At 40.5% G+C, this 20140-nt stretch overlaps 1 protein-coding gene across 1 annotated transcript; it reads right to left on the bottom strand.

The window, feature by feature from the left end:
• Positions 1-406: 406 nt before the first annotated feature.
• On the bottom strand, positions 407-18815 carry LOC137265159 (nucleolar complex protein 3 homolog). The gene is made up of 20 exons (XM_067800483.1): positions 18769-18815; positions 17929-18212; positions 17336-17517; positions 14984-15174; positions 14095-14256; positions 13105-13198; positions 12741-12799; positions 11216-11404; positions 10233-10289; positions 9019-9138; positions 8530-8610; positions 7006-7106; positions 5925-5997; positions 3874-4009; positions 3588-3658; positions 2749-2859; positions 2490-2618; positions 1751-1848; positions 1347-1437; positions 407-547 (listed from the first exon to the last, which is right to left on the bottom strand). The coding sequence occupies exons 1-20, from the start codon at positions 18775-18777 to the stop codon at positions 446-448; spliced, it is 2340 nt and encodes a 779-aa protein (XP_067656584.1). The 5' UTR covers positions 18778-18815; the 3' UTR covers positions 407-445.
• Positions 18816-20140: the final 1325 nt, after the last annotated feature.

Genomic DNA, 20140 nt, shown 5'->3' with positions numbered 1-20140 from the left:
AACAGGGAGGATGAGGAAGTTCTTCGAAGCCACATTGATGTACTGCACACTTTGCCAATCTAGAGGTGTGAGGCAAAGCACTGTCATGTAAAATCAGAATTAAAGCCCTCAACATCTCTAACCCCAGTATGCTTCAAGGACCTGTTGCTTTCGAACTAGTTGATCTATTTGACTGAAGTAACTGGAAATACTGATGAACGTTTTGACCAGCCTTCATATATGCTTGAAACCAGGAAGACATTTTGTCAAATGGTTTAATACCACCAAATACTGGTAAGAAGTCAACATGACATCTATGTTTTCTATTCAGCATTTTAATTACCATTCTGTATGATTTCACTGGTGTCAACAAAGGGTTAGCTGCATATCTGGGTAGTCATTTCAAGTTTACACAACAGACACATCCTGGCATGTTAAAGTTTATTTACAATAGGTACAAGAGACGTCATCTGATGTCAACATCTTCCACGGGCAGGTCTGGCACTGTGGCACTCTGTCTCTCCATGTAGCTCTGCAACTCCTCACTGTGTAACCGTGATGACTGGAACTAAAAACAACTATTTGAGAAAATCTTGAATGCTTCCATTTCCTTCTAGAATAGTTTGTTAAAAATGACAAGTCATGCTTGAGTGAGTAAGTTCTGATGTACAGTCACTTTCAGAAGTGTTTTTGTCCTAATGAGTTGGTAGCCTAGTGGTTGAAGCATTGGTGTGTCACACCGAAGACCAGGTTCGATTCCCCAAAAGGGTACAATTTGTGAAGCCCATTTCCCATGTTCTAAGCCTTGATATTGTTGGTATATTGTAAAGAGCGCCATAACACTACACAGCACTCACCCACTCACTCGGCCTTAATGAAAGATAGATGCCACATCAAACAAAAGTGAGAAGTGTTTGCAGGTACTTTGTAAGATGAAATTGATGTTTATACTATAAGCACACTGACTAACACAGGAATCAGACAGTACTGTAGTTTTCACTCATATTGGGCATGTAAGGTAACTTCTGGTTCTATTCACTGGGGACTGTCACGCAATCAGTCAAGGTACAGTTTTCAGAAGCAATCTTCTGTTACAAGCATAAAAAATGCAGAATCTTCATTGTCAATTTCACATCCTTTACATTCTTCTTCATTATACAGGACTGATGATGGGATTGGTTTCTTCAATATTTTGTATCTCTATAGACTAGAAAAGTTATTTAAACTCTGAACAAAACACAGTACATGGAAATGGAAATGTGTTCAAGAATACAGTTATTTTTCACCTTTGAAGGAAACGCTTGTCATCTTTACAGTGGCTGTGAACCACCATTAAATAATGGCCAATCTTTTCACTAACAACCAACCTTTTTCTTTTTTGTTTTCACTTGTTCTGGTATAGATGTGTCCAGAATGTGTTGCGTCAAGTCAAACCTCGTGTACAGGTCCTTCGGGGCTCTGGAGATAGATACAGTACAGTGTTGTAACAACGTCTTGTCAACTCTACCAGACTTTATACAGGTCATAATTATTAGCAAGAAAAAGACTACATTTTATGTCTGTGTGTTGAATAATGACTAACACCATTTGTAGATAATCTCTGATGTGTTGTTGGATATCAAGTACAACAGTGTGAGACAGTACAAGTCTGATGTGTTTACTACTTGTATCAACTCAAAGCACTACACTACTGGTATAACACCTGTTAATGCATCACTCAATTTTCATTCTCACTGAACAACAGATCCATGGCTGGAAGTTTAACACATACACTCTGGCCAGATTCGGTGCTAACTGTCCCTCCCCAGTAGATGGCGCCATCCGACTGATGTGGGCTGTATACTGGCGGACAACTGGATGGAAGTGGTGCTGAAATAATACAGAGAATTCAATCCAACACGCAGTGATCTCAATGCTTAAAACTAACCTATATTCTACTGACTTTACAGGACCTGTGCAGGTACATCAACCCATGTTTCTAAGACACGACTAATGTGACCAGGTTGGTCAGACTCACTGACATGGTTCACTCATCATCGTATCCCCATTGTGTACATTGATGCTAATGCTCTTTCTCACTGGATTGTCTGGTCCAGACTTGATTCTCTACAGACTACCACCATATATCTGGGGTATTGCTGAGTGCAATGTAAAACAAAACTCCCTCACAGATTACAGAGTACTGTTTCAGCAGTTCAGCATCTTGGCTTTTGGTTCACCGTTTGATCAATGTTTTGGAAACCTAATGATTAGGTGCAGAACAGCAGCTTTCCTTACATGTCCCTCAGGTGGCATTTACTAACAACTGAGACTATTGATGGATTGCAATTGTTGCAACTCTGATAGCATGATTTGTTTGGTGGCATTCTAGAAGTGTAGTGGTCTAGAGATGACCAAACTGTATGGATGATCAACTTAAAGGATATGTATATGCAGGATTGTCACAGAGCACCACACACCTGAACCACTCACCTGAACAACACACAGAACCAAACACCTGAACCACTCACCTGTAGAAGGGTCAGCTCCCACACTGCAGTGTTCTGGGCATTACAATGTTCAGGGTCATCGATATCAGGGCGGAACAAGCCACTCCCCTCAGCCTCATTGTCAAACAGTCGGTCTGTGAAGGGGAAGCCCTGTGTGAAATAGAACATTAAAGCACTTAACATGACACATATTGATGAACTACAGCAACAACACAAACAAAGCTCACCTGCTCTGCACTAACTTTTAGTACATTCAAAATGTAATATAGGGTCAACTCACCTGGATGAGTCCTCGGATGGCAGACAGGAGTCCGAGCACCGAGTGGGGCATCTGCTGCAGTGTCAGAGTACTCAACCTCTTCATGTACGACAGGATCCTCTGCTGGGACACCTACACAACCATATTCCTTTGTTCATCAACAATATGTCCAGGTCCTTGCAATACATCTCATCCCCACAACACGACATTCACTGAACAATGTGTTGATAACTTAGTATATCAGTATCAGCGTCAAATACATTAGACTTACACAGATGCAGGCACAACCAACAAAGTCTTCAATGTGAACACCCTTGGGCTGTATCATCAGTCTTAGCTAGGAAGTATTGGTAAAAGTACCCAAAGAAAGCGACCATCGATGAAAAATATATCCAAAAATCACTCTTTGAAATTTTGTTATACACCAAGGGACATAACAGATGAAACGTCAGAACAAGCATTACTGTTAGCTAAACAAGGAGATCACTAATACAGAACTGTACTTTCAATATCTTATTTAGATAACTTTATATCCCAAATTTTGTGTTGTTCACCAGAGCAATCTTAGTGCTGACCAAGCTGAACAAAGATGGACTTGGGAGACCTGTAGTGATCTGAGTGTCTTGTGAAACAAAGCTAAAATAAACTGTATTATGGTTTACTGACGTATGGTGGGGTCAACAGAATGTGACGCATGCTTCAAGTCTTATTGTACAACACTGGATATTTGAAATAAACAACAGTAACAAATACAAAATGTCCCTTCCACAACATGGAGACAGTCACAGATGTGTGCCCCCTGAAGGAAGGGTCATGCAAGATGAGTGGGTACATGGTACACCTGGTAACGAGATTCTCACCTGCTTCCTCCTGCGGCTGATCATGAGGTCCAGACAGTCCAGGATGATGGGAATGTCGTCACTTGAGCTGCCTGGGGAGGAGCATTCAGAGGATGATGTCAGGACTATGTATCACCACTCAACTACCTCCATACCATATGCAGGCAATATCTAATAGAAATTTACTTCAGGTATCTCACAGAAGATTGTATACAAGACATGGGCAACTCAAACATAGTTCAACTAACTGACCACTGTATATAGACTGGGACAATGGTTATAAACCCTATTGAAACCATCAGCATACCTGCATGGACCTTAAAGAGCATCTGGTAGAGATGCTTGTAGAAGGTCATGGGGTCGATGTTGAGGGCAGAACCCTGCCCCGTCAGTATAGTGAAGGCCGTCTGGACACAGTGCAGACTCTCGCGATATGTCAGGTCCTGGGGGTGAGGAAGTATTGTTTAGGTTAGTTTCATTATACAACTGTTAGCACAATCAAAACTATTCGTGCATAGACAGCAATATTTAAAGGTCACATGCAACCAAAAAATCAAACATAATTAAAACACATTTATCACTTATTCGTGACATATAATATACATTGCTGCTTTAAAAAAAACAAATAAACACAATTATAAGCGTACAATCGCGATTCAAAAGTGCAATATTTTGTACTTGGGCTTACTTCCCCCGAAACGAAGTCCTCGGGAGACCGAACCCAGTCGTAGCGGGTGGATATGCATTCAAGTGTAACAACGGCTTCCGATTGGTTGTTTCATTTGCTGATATGCTGAGGGTTCATTGTGTGTACAGAAAGACGATCTGTTTGATGGGCATTTTAGAAGTATAGCCAGTCACAAGAAAGTAAGATTCTTTATGGATAACAACTTCTTTTTGTGTACTTGATGCGTCGTTTCAGTATGGATTCATATACTGTTGTCAGACAAAATCATTTACACGAAAAGAAGTCGTTATCCATGAAGAATGTATATAGAGATGTTGGGTTTGGAAAATAATGTTCTCTGAATTTGCACTCGATCCAGTAAAAAATCATGTCAGTAGAGATAGTAAACTACTGCGTGGCTGGAATCTGTCATTTGTCCAAGTACAAAGCAGGACTTGAAACTGACAAGAGTTTACACCAGTTTCCGTCAGATCCAGTCATCCGAAAAAATGAATGTAGTTTGTTTGCAACCCACAGACATAAAAACGTCATGTGTATCACACATGCCTAATTACATTATGTGGCAGACACGGGACTCGGGTGCACGAGTCATAAATCAACTTATTTTCTTTATGTCGTATAGTCTGATAGGTGTTAAGTTCAAATTGCATGTGGTCAATGATTGAAGCTGTGTATTGCATGTTGTCTTTAGCAGACAGGCAGACAGACATATAGGTGTCAATAAACCATTGAGCTTGAGCTTTGAGCTTGAGCTTTCTCTGTGACAGAGACTGCTTACCACAATCAACAAGTTGTTTTACGTAACGAGTAGATCAATTACTTGTTTGTGTACACATCCAAGATTAGACTACTGCTCACGACCTCAGACGCTGGGCATGCATACTGTTTCATGCTCCGCGAACCTATTCACTGCGCATGCGTCATGGACGCAGCGCAGCACAGCAGTTGAAACCAGTTTTCCCCCCAGCACTGGGGGGAATTTAGTGAAACGTTTGAACTCCGATTTCGCGGGCTTTTTTTTCATCGCGTTTTTTTTCAACTTTATAGGTTGAATTGGCATTTTTTATGATGTTTCGGTAAGTGCATACCGAAAGGTACCAGAATCTGCAAAGTTGTGTTTTACGTTGCATGTGACCTTTAAGCACAATCCAAAATATTCCAACACAGCAATATTTATGCATAGTCAGCAATATTTATGCATAGTCAGCAATATTCTTTCAGTCGGCAATATTCCAGCCATATCATGGCAGCCAATCAAACAAACAAATAAATCAATCAATCAATCAATCCTGAAGCCTATTCTGAACTACCTGCAACAAACATGGCCTGCATTTCCCATATGGGTCAGCACTTTGCAAAATTTTGACTAACATTTTCTTGAGCATGTTCCACTTAAACATTCTAAAAACATGTCCCTAGTAGAATGCAATACAATATGAACTTCATATTCAAGAACCAGTGTTGTTAATCATGACAGATACAGTCTACAACATGAGTGAGTTAAGTTCTACGTTACTTTTTTCAATATTCCACCAACATCACGGAGGGAACACCAGAGATGGGCTTCACACACTGTGGTCATGTGGGGAAACGAACCCATGTCTTTATCACATTGAGCAAACTCTGAGCTACCCACTACCCCTCCAAGAAAATAACAAGAAGGTACTTACACCTGATGTTATGAGAGACTGAAACACTTTGAACAAGTCATCAAAGAACTCTACATTGATGAGATGTGCAAACCTGAAAGAGGAAGAATTATGTCACAGACAACACATAAGGTTTACTAGTATACTACAATGCATTTAGTGCACAGTATTTTAGACCTAAAACTGAGATGGACTGCAGTCACATGACTTGATCAAACAGTCTTGACAGTTGCCAACAATGTGTGCCCTCTCTATTACATACAACCATTTCTGGCTATTTCATGGCAACACACGCATGTAGGGAAAATGTCCAGTTGAGCAACTGCAGAAGTATCACTATGACAATTTACATTAGAAATATCATTCTCATTTGTAAAGCAGAAGCTGACATTCATATCATGTTAATCTCTTGCCAAGACTTAGCTCATTTGGATTCCTGCATACGTAGTTTGGTTCGATTGATGCAGGGAGTCTGCCGTGTTTGTTTGTCAAACAGGGAATGTTAACTTTGCATACTAACACATATGTAGGTTACAGCACATGTCCAATGGTGGTAATCTGCATTTTTCACAATGTTGTCAACTGCTAATTGACAAGTCTGTGATAATAAATGTCTACATTACTGAAGTTGGATTATTTTCAAAACAGAGATGTTTGGCACTCAGTGGCTACCCAACAGCATGAGATCACTTAGGGAGTGAGTGAGTTTAGTGTTACACCACCTTTAGCAATATCATGGAGGGAGACACATCAGAAATGGGCTTCACACATTATACCCATATGGGGAATTGAACCCACATGACAAGCAAACACTTCAACCACCAGGCTACCCCGCCACCCCTTGTGATCACTTGACCATCTAGCAACTCACAAATGTTTGTAGTACACTCCATGTGAGCTAAGAATGAAAATCAACTTCTAAGTTAGATTATCTAATCATGCTGCTCAACTACCTGTCTTCACCAATGTGCAATGTAGAATACTATAAAGGCTGTCTCCAAGATTGTGTAGGTCCAGTCAGATTTAAGCTAAACCATTGATCAATCTCATAATCCTAACTTATTTCAAACAACTGTACAAGATGAGATGCTGATATTCTTACCTGGCAAGTCCCTCAAGCACTGAGGGCAGGAGCACAGACTGGGTGGCATTTTTCAGGATCCGAAAGTAGGTCACAAAAACTGCATGGATTATCTCTGTGTGCTTTAAAAAGAAAACAAAGGGTCAATGCACTGACTGCAAGTGGTATGGGGAGAGGGATTTTGGTGGATAAAATTATCAACAAGAGAAATCAGAAGATGACATATCCCCCCGGCTCCCACATATTTGAAAGGACAAATCATCTGACAGTTACAGTCTTGAATTGTTTACATGGAATTCATGAAAAATATAAATGCTTATTGTATATATATCTGTAATTATAAAAAGTCAGCATTTCAAGATCTGTCTCTTATATCTGCCAAGGTCTTTTGAAAGATATGAAATGGTTTTCCAGTTGTGCCCCGCAATGTGTTCATGGAACCGAGAAAAAAATAAATCACAAAAACCTGAAAGTACCAAAGGCACTGATTTAGGTTCCGATTGATATATCTACCAAGTTTTGCAGAAAAATATTGAATGGTTTTTTAGTTCTGCTCTGGAAAAGAAGCCCATCCCTCCATTTTGAGACTAAGTCCGAAACGTTTCCATGGAAACCAAGAAAATTTGAAATCACAAAAACCTGTAAATAGTAAAAGGCACCACTTCAACTTTTGACTGATATATCTACCAAGTTTTGCAGAAAAATATTGAACGGTTTTTGAGTTCTGCCCACCCCACCATAAGACTAACACCAAAACATTCCATGGAAAAACAGCAAAAATATAAATGCCAAAAATCTGTAAATAGCAAAAGGCACAGCCATAGGTTGAGATTACTATATCTTTCAAGTTTGGTCTAAAAATATTGAATGGTTTCTGAGTTATGCTCCAGAAACAAAATTATTACAGTAGCACGGACGGCCAAGGCGTCGACCATTACATGCCGGGGGATAAAAAGTCAATGCATCAAAATATATACTATTCCATTTAGAACTCAAAGGGGGCAGATTTATTTAAACAAATACCTGCTTCATAAGCAGTATCCATGTTTAGCTGCAGCACAGGATCCTCATGGTCTAGCATTATAGAACCCAGTCCCAATTAGTCGTAGTACATGCATGCATGTCTCACACATACATATCTGCTGCTACATAAGTGCACAACTTGTGAATTCATGGTTCAAATTTCATAGTCAACTCATCCCATCCCAACACTATCCCAGCCATTATGGTCCTACCTTTTCACCTCATCTCTTCTACCTATTCACCTCATCCACCCTACCACCCTACCTGTTCACCTCATCTACCCTTGCTATTCACCTCATCTACCCTACCAATTCACCTCATCCATCCTACCACCCTTCCTATTCACCTCATCCATCATTCCTATTCACCTCATCCACCCTACCTATACACCTCACCCTCCATACCTATTCACCTCACTCACCCTACTCACGTCTCCCACACGTCCCTATTCACCTTACTTCACCTCCCTATTCACCTCACTCGCCTTACCTACTGACGTCTCCCTATTCACCAACTATTTACCAGTTTCAGTTTCTTCTTCTTGTCCTCTGTGGCCTGAACCTCCTGCAGCTCCTGGTTGATCTTGTCCATCGCCTTCTTCCTCTGAAACATACAGCTGTTGCCTTGCAACACCTTCAATCTATTCCAAACTAAGTGCCACTGGCAAATAGGGAAACAATGGCAGTTTTGTTCCAACAATTCTGAGGTCTTTTAACATGGTAGATCAACATAACATTCAAAACAATGATGTAACACTAAATACTGACGTCTCTTCTTCTTCATTGGTCATGTTATAAGGAAAATACAAATCACTCGGACACGATCATCCTATATCAAACTGAAATGGAATTATAGCATAAATGTTCACCCTGTAACCTTCCATACAATAATCTATTTCAGATAAGATAGCAATGAGTTACTTCACAACACAACTCCTATCCCAACACACAGCATGTTTAATACAAGCTTCCTGTAATAACATCCACACTGACAGGCTCTAACTGAACAAACCTTCCTTTCCTTCTTTGACAGTCTCCGCAGTTGTTCTTTCCGCCTCTCCACTTTCTGATTTTCCCCAAACGTGGATAAGTCAACCTCCCTGATCTTGAGAGCTAGAAGTGTGTCCAGTACCTACACAATAATGACAGTTGTCCATCAAATACACAAACATTTGTCACACAGATAGCAGCCGGTAATATACCAAACCAGGGACCCGTTTCACAAAGCTCTCGTAAGTCTAAGATCTCGTAACTTTTCTCATAGCATACACACTCCCTATGTTTCAGTACAGCAGGTACGAATACTATGAGAAAAGTGAGGAAAGTTACGAGATCTTAAACTTAAGAGAGTTTAGTGAAATGGGGCCCTGGACCCGACAAACCAGTGGTGGATATTATGGGCACGGAACCATGGGAAGTCTCACCACATGAATTCTTCTCTTATTCAGTCAACTGTGAACAACATACTGACTGTGATCGTGATCCATGATGATGAGTAGCCATCCAGGCACACACACATGCTGGTATTTCTTTTCCCCTTGATCTTTTGATGTCAATCTCCAATAACACACTGTATTTCAATCTCAACTCCTCGAGGCTTATATAACTCTTGCAGCCACTAGGTGCACCAAGTTTGTTGTGGCTCTCTCATCCTAACGAGGTACCCAACTAACAGCTGGGTGGACTGAGGCACATAGTCACAGTACTTTGTCCAAGTCTACTGCATGTTGCTGCACCCGCAACCAGGTGTTTGCACATATTCATGTGGCCACTATCTGGTCATATACCAACAGATTCGTGGGTTCTTTTAGTGAATGAGTGTGTGAGTTTAGTTTTACGTCGCACTCAGCGATATTCCAGCTATGGTCTGTAAATAATTGAGTCTGGACCAGACAATCCAGTGACCAACAACATGAGCATCAATCTGCACAATTGGGAACCAACCAAGTCAGCGAGTCTGACCACGCGATCCTGTTAGTTGGCTCTTATGACAAGCATAGTTGCCTTTTTATGGCAAGCATGGGTTGCAGATGGTCTCAATCCCTGCATCTTCAGCTCACAAGATCAAAGACTAAGACAGCTAGCCCATGAGGTGTATTCATCATGTCATCTATAGTCATCTTCAGCAATGTTTACTGACAAAAACATTCACCACTCTGAGATCATTATGAGAGTTTTCGTCAGATACAATCTAGGGGACATGAAACAGACACACGTTGGTATTACCTTAGGTTTGACACTGTAGTTACATGTTTTGACCATTTTCCCAATATTTCGAACAATCTGAAAAATAAACAAAACACTATTTGTGCTACACTTTAAAACAATGTGAAACGTGGCACCACAGAAAACCTTTGTTGGTAAGTTACCAGGTGCAGGTCAAGAGCGGAAGACGAAATCTGTTGATTTGTTTTTGTACAAAATGTTGCATTTCTTAAATGCCTCTTAAAGATGCTGTAAATTGAAAACTACTTATGCTGAAGTCACTTAACCCTGACAACACAGGAAGCTATTGGTTTATTGGTAAGTTGACCCAATTGTCAACAACATACCTGTGTACCAAGAGCTGACCCACATGAATACCACAGGAGTATTCCAGTCCAAACGTTGACATGACAATGAGCCCTGTATACACCGAGACACCTGAGTCACCTCCAGCATCAACTGACCCACATCCAGCATCACCTGGACACCTGACTCACCTCCAGTGTTGCCTGGACACCTGACTCACGTGACATCAGTATCAGCTGACTCACCTCAAGCATCACCTGACAAACCCAGTGTCATCTGGACACCTGGCTCACCTCTATCATCACCTGGACACCTGACAAACCTTTAATGTCATCTGGACACCTAGCCTGGGCACTCACCTCAAGCATCACCTGGACACCTGACTCACCTCCAGTGACACCAGGATGCCTGACTTGCCTCCAGCATCATCTGACTCACCTCGAACATTACATGGACAACTGACTTACCTCCAGCATCATCTGGACACCTGACTCACCTCCAGTGTCACCTGGACTTCTGGCTATCTCCAATGTCGCCTGGACACCTGACTCACCCCCAGCATCACCTGGACACCTGACTCACCTCCAGTGTCACCTGGATTCCTGGCTCATCTCCCATATCGCCTGGACACCTGACTCACCCCCAACTTCACCTGAACACCTGTCTAACCTCTAACATCACCTGGCCTGGCAACCCACCTCCAGTGTCACCTGTCCCGACTTGTCTTCCTGAAAGACCCTGGTAATGGTGCTGATCACTTGATCTCGCAGCATCGCTCCCCGCCGCATCAGAGGCACCAGGACTGAGATGATGTTGGTCGAGTAGTTGAAGTGGGGATGGTGAACCAGCATTTCCGACATACATCGACACGCCAACACAGACAAGGTCTGAAAAGATGCCCCAGTAACTACACAACAAGCAGTTATCATAGTAATAATATGTGCATTTATAACATGCTGGATTCCATACAAAAGTGTATGCTCAGAGCGCTACATATAAAGCCAATTTGAGTGCTAAAAGACATAAATCATTTCTACATAAAATGGTTGAAAAACCTTTGAGGATATGTTTGACTGTGGTATTTTTTTAAGAGAAATGTTTTAAGGCACATCTGTAAGAATCAAGGGTTGTTGTTAGTCTGAGTTCAAGTGGCAGCTTGTTTAATCGCATTGGAGCTCCATAACTAAAAAACAGGAACCAAAAGCCTTTGTTTATGTCTTGGAATGACCAATAGATGTTGATAAGCTGATCATAAGGCTCTTGATGGAGCATGTTTGGTATCCAACTCATTGAGGTAGTCTGGAGCAGTTTTATGGTAACACTGTACCCCACCCTGGCTCTTACAAGTAACCAGTTGTTCGGCTTGTAAAACTGGTGAGACATGTTCTCTCTCTCTTTTTTGACAATGCAAGCTCCTGAGTTTTGTACTCTTTGTAGTTTTGAAATGAGTATATTGAGCGCTGTTGCAATAATATTTCTGTCTAACTGGACTGGCTAAACAAGAAATGTCTTTGTGAAATTATGTTTTCATAAACCTGAAAAAGACTAGATATCCACTAACAGACTACTGACTTAAAACAGAGCTGAGATCATGAAGGTATTGAAGAGTATTGTTTGTTTGTTTAATGCTGCACTTAGCAATACTTCAGTTATATGGCAATGGCCCATAAATATTTAAGTCTGGACTTGAAAATCAAATGGTCAACAGCATGAGCATCAATCTACACAATTTCAATATGATGACACGTCATGACATGTAACCAAAGTCAGTGAGTCTGACCACCTGATCCGGTTAGATGCCTCTAACAACAAATATAGGTTGTTGACAACAAATTCTAAACTGATCTTCATGGGTTCAAGCTCATGAAATGAATTGTGTGCTAAGCTGGAAAAAAAGAAAGTTGATGATGATAAATGGCTCATCACATAAGTCTGGAGATACAAAGCAGTGAAAACATTGTCACTACATCATAACATACCAAGAAACCCCAGTAACAACATTGAATGATGGCATACCAGTAACACATGCACAACTTAAACTGCCTAATTACACAAAAACTAGAAACAATCCTTGGAGATTTTTTCCATTCAATTCGTTCAGTAGATAGATACTGGATATGGTTATAAAATGGTTATACCCAATTATTCTGTGTCATTACTTCCAACATATGGGTAATGAGTTACCATGGTTACCATAAGGTGTCAAGTTAATCAAAATCTCACCCTTGAGACATCTTTTGGAATCTCCATCACAGGCTGCTTTTTACTCGTTGGAACCTTTCCTGTTTGGGCAAAAAAAACTATTATTAACATTTAGGAAGATGACAGCAGGTACAAATCATCACATGTCAAGTTCAGAAGGAAAATACAAACACAGAAACATTCATGCTGGATCCTTACAGACAAAAATCGGATGATTCATCCCATTTAGTGTTCTCTAAAATATGAATTAAATGAGATGATACATGAACAAACTCATTTACATAATAAAATCACCGCAATGAACACCACAGATCCTATACAACCAATACACCGTTAGCATGGCCTTCTGCGGAATACTTCTGAATCATACAGGTGTGTTGCTCACCTTTAATTGACATCTCCAGGTGTTCCAGGTACTCTTTGTAATTAAGGAGAAGTGCACTTTCATATTCATGGAGGATTCGAGTTTCTTTCTTCAGCTAAACAAAATACGAAGTGAGTGAGATAGCATCAGGTCTTTACTTAAGACCAACAAAAGTACCTGCTGCAAACCTGAGAATTATATATCTAGAAATAAAAGACATTATTACTCTTCCTCGGAAGATTCTGAAATGTAACTTTATTGAACTTGTGAAAGATTTAGAATCTAACTCGCTTTTGCTTGTGTGATACCAAATCACTAACACGTTTAATAAAAATGGTATTACATAGAAGGTTGTTTAGTATCCTCTGTTTACTCTATACAACCAGAATATTGCAGACTGCTTTTTCAGTGGGTTTGGGAGCAATATCAATAACACTATCTAGGACACCGACTTCTATCTACATCAGGAAGAATGTGCTAAAAGCATCTCCAGAACATATGAAACAACAGAAATACTTGAATGAATAGTCGGTTGTAATGATCAGAGGCCTTTAGTCTAGACTTCGAGGAACTGGAGCTCATCTGAGGTAGTGAAACAGCAGCAGAAGACTGTCAACTTAAAACAACGAGGGACGCTGAGCAAAACCTGGCCACACGATGGAAGAGTAACAGACAGGTGTGTAACTTTTAGACAGGGCGACTTTTTTCTGAGGGCAATGACTTGTCATATATGTTGGAACCTGAGGACAGTGGTGTGAGCACTCATCCAATATATGAAGAAACAGTGGATCTAACATCAATTTTACATCATGAATTCACGGTACAGCTGCAATATGCCAAACTGCAATAACATTCACTCACTGATCGCCTTGGTGATGACCCATAAAGTACCACCCATGCCAAACAGTCACAGTCTTAGAAAGGTGAAGAACTTGACAGAATCCCCTTTATACACATACACAAGTGCAAATGCAATGCTATTTAAAGGGGAGTTCTTCCTGAACAACCAACCTGCTGAGCCTTCTCTTTGTCTGTTAGCAGTCTTATCTTGTAGCCAGGGACAATGTCCTTGAACACCTCCATCAACGACACCATCACCAACTTCCTCACCGTAATGTACAGATCTGGTTCCTTCTCATTCAGCATCAGACGCAGCTCACGCAGACGTCGAATCTGGCAAACGTCCATAACACAAAACACTGAGAACAATCTTCTTTGTCAGCTTTTGTTCTCATTGCCAGAAATGAATAAAAAAGGGAAATAGGGAACCATATATCAATGGATGTCAGGACAATAGAAGCTTCCAAGACTGGATCAAGACATTACCAGGTTGACACATCATTCTAGTCAAGGAATGTTCATCGTACATAAGGGACCACTATTGAAATATGTGGCAAGTAAGTTGCTTTTTTGATCAATGGGTTTTCTAAGTTTCCATGTCTACACTATTAAGGATTCTATTATTTTCAATGTACCCCGTGTACAAGTGAGGTGTTCTGTAATTCACCCTGCTGCAACTCATTCCGTACTTCATGGTAGTTACTTTTTTATCTCGGATAACATTAAATGACATGTGATGCATGGAAATTACTGACGTTTTGCAAATGGAAATCGATGGAAGAGAGATAACTCTAAATCTGTTTTTGTTGTGTCATCCACAAAATGTATTGATGACTACGAAAACATTTCACTCTCTTTCCAATAAACAAATTTTGAAGCATCATGCGTACTTCAATGTTAGTCAAGATAAAGAAGTACTACCATGAAGAAGCAAATTATCTGCCACCGGCAGCGGGGTACACCGAAATGTAACTGGGGTACATTGAAAATAATAGAAGAAAGGTCAGCCAATCAGAAAACGACATTTATGTGTGAGGTGAGATAAATAATAAACACCTACATTTTCCTGTGGGTTTTCCAGTACTGAAGTGGCTAAAGAAGCGATGGACTGTTTCCTCTCCTGCAACTTCCTGTTCCTCATAACCAGCAGTTCCACGTTAGAAAGTGGTCGAAGGGGTTTGTCATCTCTAGCTTCTGGATCCTTTGTATCATCTTCAGTGACTTTACCATTTTCTCCTTCATCGTCTTCATCTACAGTTCCCACATCAAAATGATTTATTGATTATAATTAATTGCAACAAACCACTCTTTCCACCAGGAGACTGTGTATTTATTTGTAACATCAATTTGAAAAGTCTTCCATTTCTACCATTGAGTGAGTGAGTGAATTTCCAGTTGGTGGCCAGTAAATATTTGAGCCTGGACCAGTCAGTCCAGTGATCAACAGCATGAACATTGATCTATGTAATTGGGTTATGATGACCTGTGTCAAACAAGTCAGCTAGTCTGACCACGCAATCGCATTAGTCACCTCTTACGACAAGTATGGGTTATTGAAGATCTCCATAGGTAATTTATAAATATCAACGAGCATCTACTTAATGTGCAAGGAAACACACAAGCACTGGCATAATGTTCACAAACTTCAAAAGTTATTTACTGCCTTGGTGAGTGAGAATGTTTTTTCGCCATTCTTAGCAATGTTACCCATTTGGGGAACTGAACTCAGATTTTCTGCAAGACGAGAAAACACTCTACCAACCAGACTACCCTACCTACGCGACAACCCTAATGACCAAACTACCCTACCTACCCTATTGACCAGACTACCCTATCGACGAGACTACCCAACCTACCCGACTACCCTAATGACCAGACTACCCTACCGACCAGACTACCCAACCTACGCGACTACCCTACCAACCAGACTCCCCCACCTATGCAACCACCCTAATGACCAGACTACCCTGCTGACCAAACTACCCTACCGACCAGACTACCCAACCTACCCGACTACCCTATTGACCAGACTACCCTACCGACCAGACTACCCAACCTACCCGACTACCCTGTTGACCAGACTACCCTACCTACCCGACGGTGGTGAAGACCTGAATGATAGGTATCGTGTAGACAGACTACACCAGAACTGAAAGACTTACATTTTCAGAATGACCTGCTGAATCTGAGAAAAACTGGAAACCCTTGAGACACTATCACTCCCTGAACCTAAAATTTTAAAACAAGAGTCATCAGAAGATGACATATCCCCCTGGCCCCTACATGTTTGAAAAGACAAATCATCTGACAGTTACTCATTGTTTTTTCAGACTAAGTTTGAATTGTTCCCAAGGAAGTCATGAAAATTATAAATGCCATATATCTGTAGTCAGCAAAGTCACAATTTCAAAATATGTCTCATATATCTGCCAAGATCTGTTGAAACATATAAAATGGTTTTTGAGTTGTGCTCTGGGAACGAGGCCCATCCCTCCATTTTGAGACTAAGTCCAAAATGTTTCCATGGAAACCAAGACAATAATACATCAAAAAAACCTTTAAAACAAAAAGAATATAAATGGCAAAAATCTGTAAATAGCAAAATCAAAACCATAGGCTGAGGCTACTATATCTATCAAGTTTAGTCCAAAAATATTGAACGGTTTCGGAGTTATGCTCGGGAAACAAAATGATGATGGACTGACAGACGGACAGACGGACGGACGGACAGACGGGGCGTCAATTATATATACCCCGCATTACATGCCAGGGGGATAACAAAAGGAAGATGAAGTACTCTTCTCCACCTACGAATATAATGTGCACTTCTCCTCAGTGTCACCACACATCTTATGTAGCTCCCAGAAAATGACTTAAGTCTGCATAAAGTATGTCCACTGGAAATGTTGGAAAAACAGTCAGTTGTTAAGCCAGCTAACAGGTCTGTTTATACAACCACTTCTGCAATTCCAATGTTTAACGGTGCACTCAGCAACATTAAAGATGTTCGAAGACAGCCTCTAAATACTGAAGTCGAATCAGACAATCCATGCCATTATTTACAGTGACATGCTTTGAACCAAGTCGCAGAACCATGTAGTCACTCTGTTCACCACACGTCAGGTTCCTGGGGACTAAATCTAAATTAAAATGCCCACTGCCGTCCCATTATGCTTCAAATGCAGATATCAAAAGGTACATGGTTTATAGCTATAAGTAAACTCACAACATCCAAACAGGCTTATATCATGAGGATTACACTTGCAATTTTTTGGTAATTTCAAATGAAGCTCAAGGGGTTATAGTCATAACATAATCTTCAAAAACATGTTTGCTTCAAACTTTTGCAAGCAGACATTTAAATTTTACATTCATAACACAAAGCTCCATGACAACAAAAGAATGTTCCTACCTGTCTCCTCTACCATTCTTGTAATGATCTTGCCCTTGTCTCCTTTGACTGGCAGAAGCATCTTCATGTTAGCATGTTTGTCATGGTTGAGCAATTTCCTTGGCACTTCCTCATAGCGAGACATATTGTCATCCTCTCTATCTATGGCTTTCCTCTTTCGATTTCTAGGTTCATCGACCCACCTGCAGTGATATCAAGTATTCAGTTTATATTGCACATCATATCTCACATTTACAACGTGAAAATCAGCTGTACCGCGATATGTTACAAGCCTTAAAGTTACAAAGATTTTTAAATTTCAAGCCCCATGGATATCAAAGACTTACCATGATTTAATGACATTGATGGAGAACTAAATAATATTTACACCTTGAAAATTTAATAAAACTGGTTTGGTATTATCTCTGACATATCAGTAGCAGCTCTTTAGAAAATGGACGACATAAATGTGGAAAATCAAACCTAGCTCATTATTTCAAGGAAGAGCTTTTACAATTAGACTTTCCCACAGTTCTTTCCCTTGTCTGAAATAATATGCCATCAGTACTAAGTGAAGTGAACAGCTGAGAATACCAAGTAATGAGTCAACTTACTGCTTAGGTAGATTGGCAAATGAAAGATCTCGCCCCTTTGACATGAAAAATTTGACATCACTCTCGTCAAGTTCCCCATCCTGGTCTTCCTCAACTTCCTGCACTGTGATTTTTTCCTCTTTTTGGGTGATGTGACCTCTTGCTGCTGCTTCTCGTACACCTTTCCTCTGTTTTCTTATTTGCAGTTGTTTCTGTTTCTTCACTTTGCCCTGTTTCAGCAGTTTGTTGTTCTTTTTATTGGCTATTTTACTTGAGCTAGTTTTGCCACCTTTACCTTTCTTTTTCTGAAAAACAGAACCGGATCAATTGTTTCCCTGACTGCACGTCACCATGTTAACACAAGTGTATCCTCATATAATATCCAGTATACCCAACATGCATTTAAACCTAACCTAACTTCAGACTCTTAACTGTTTGACTCTTGGTTCAATAAATTTTATCAACAATTGTAAAATGTAAATTGTTGGTGGATAGACTGCCGTTTACTAATTATAGCTACAGGGATGGAGACCTCTGACTTAACATATATCTTAGCATAATACGAAGGTGTGCCCTGGAATACGTGTTTATTTATATGAACCAGGCCTCATGATAGAAATTAACCGTCTTCTATTATTTTTCCCCTCAATGGTAGCATCACCAGAATCCAACAAGTGGCACTGTACAAAGTTAAAAAAAATGACTTCAATTCAGTTACGGTATGAATTCGACAAAACACGAGTCAGCGATAACAATCTAACTATACGCTAACACACGTATACTGAGCAAAATGCACAGACATTTCAGAAATTCATGAAAATCAAACATTTTACATGTGCCCACGTGCGGGAAACAACTTACGGAACCCATCTTGAATCTTGTTTAAGGGAGGTAATTACAACAAAACCGTAAAGTGAATACCACGATACAAAACGAACAAGGGTCTCACCGCAATTAACTTGACTCGCCGATTTGGTGACTATATTCACTGAAATTAGTTATCAGTGTAATTTATTTTCGTATAGTAATGGGAGTCTTCGGACATTGTTCGGGAGATATGCACCGTAAGAAGGCCTCTAGCTGAAGGCAGAGACCATATTATATGGTCTCTGCTGAAAGTTATTCTTGCAATGACTGCCTTATCCAATCCACCCCGTGCGTTGGAGCAGACTGGTGGTTGAAGTGTCTGGTTCACATATGGTTACTATATGTAAATCCCATTCTGTCGTCACCTAATGCCAGAAGCGGCGTAAAAGTACACTCACTCACCCCACCACCTCCCAACTTCCACTCCTCACCCACTCATGGATCCGCACCACCCCAACCCCTCCCGTACCCTCTTCTTTGTCCTTGCAGGACGAATGAAATCGGGTGAAAATGAAATGTGTAGCCTCTCGTTCTCAGAAGTGTCAACTCTCCTCAACCCCCACCCGACCCTCCTTTCTCAAAAAGCTGGATCCGGTCCTGCTCACTCACTCACTCCCCAAAACAAACAATTTCATTTGCAAAGAACACTACCACACAGACGGGGATAAGTTGGTTTGCCAAATTTAGGACCATAGCATTTCAACACCGGCAGCTGGGAACGCAATATTGTGATCCAGACTGATCAGAAGTCGCCATCGCCTGGTCATTCACGTTGACAGCAGCTCCTTGATACAGACGCTGACCGCAAAACCACATGATCAATATGTCCAGCAAGTATCTTCATTATTCTGTTCATTACACCAAACAGACTTTGTACTTGAGCCGAGGTCCTTGCACAACATCGCCGTGTGTTTGGATAGGATTTAGTGATCAGCTGAAAGATATATTGAACATTCTACGCCTAATTGCTACTCCGGCAGGCAGGTCTTGGCGTAGTATAAGCGCCAGTGCAAACCGAATCATTAGACGACAGACTCGAGATGTTATCTGAGTTTCGGAAACACCGTATTTCCATGTTCATGTAATAGGCACTATCACAAGATATCACTTCTCTGTGAGAATATAGTGTATTTATGGACATTAGAATTCATGTCAATATTAGCTAGGTTTTATGAAATAAAGTAAATTGCAATGTCTTCATATATTTATAGCACTCATGAATTTATAGGACCGTTATTTGGTGTTATATTTATAATACTGATAAATTTTACTGACTATATCAGTAGAATACATACCATCAATGGCCATTTGCCAAGAGAATTAAACAAAACGAAGTCCAATGTTCGAATCCAGTAGATCTCAGATA

The sequence above is a fragment of the Haliotis asinina genome, chromosome 15, assembly GCF_037392515.1.
Source record: "Haliotis asinina isolate JCU_RB_2024 chromosome 15, JCU_Hal_asi_v2, whole genome shotgun sequence".
NCBI lineage: Eukaryota > Metazoa > Mollusca > Gastropoda > Lepetellida > Haliotidae > Haliotis > Haliotis asinina.
Note: the sequence above shows the minus strand (reverse complement) of the source record. Positions and strands in the feature narration are given on the sequence as shown.

Excerpts from the sequence above, each read along its gene's own strand:
- LOC137265159 (XM_067800483.1), bottom strand. Across the intron at positions 13,199-14,094 it reads ACAAAGAGAAGGCTCAGCAG|CTGAAGAAAGAAACTCGAAT; the intron begins GTTGGTTGTTCA and ends TATTTTGTTTAG. Across the intron at positions 1,849-2,489 it reads GGGAGCTGACCCTTCTACAG|CACCACTTCCATCCAGTTGT; the intron begins GTGAGTGGTTCA and ends GTATTATTTCAG.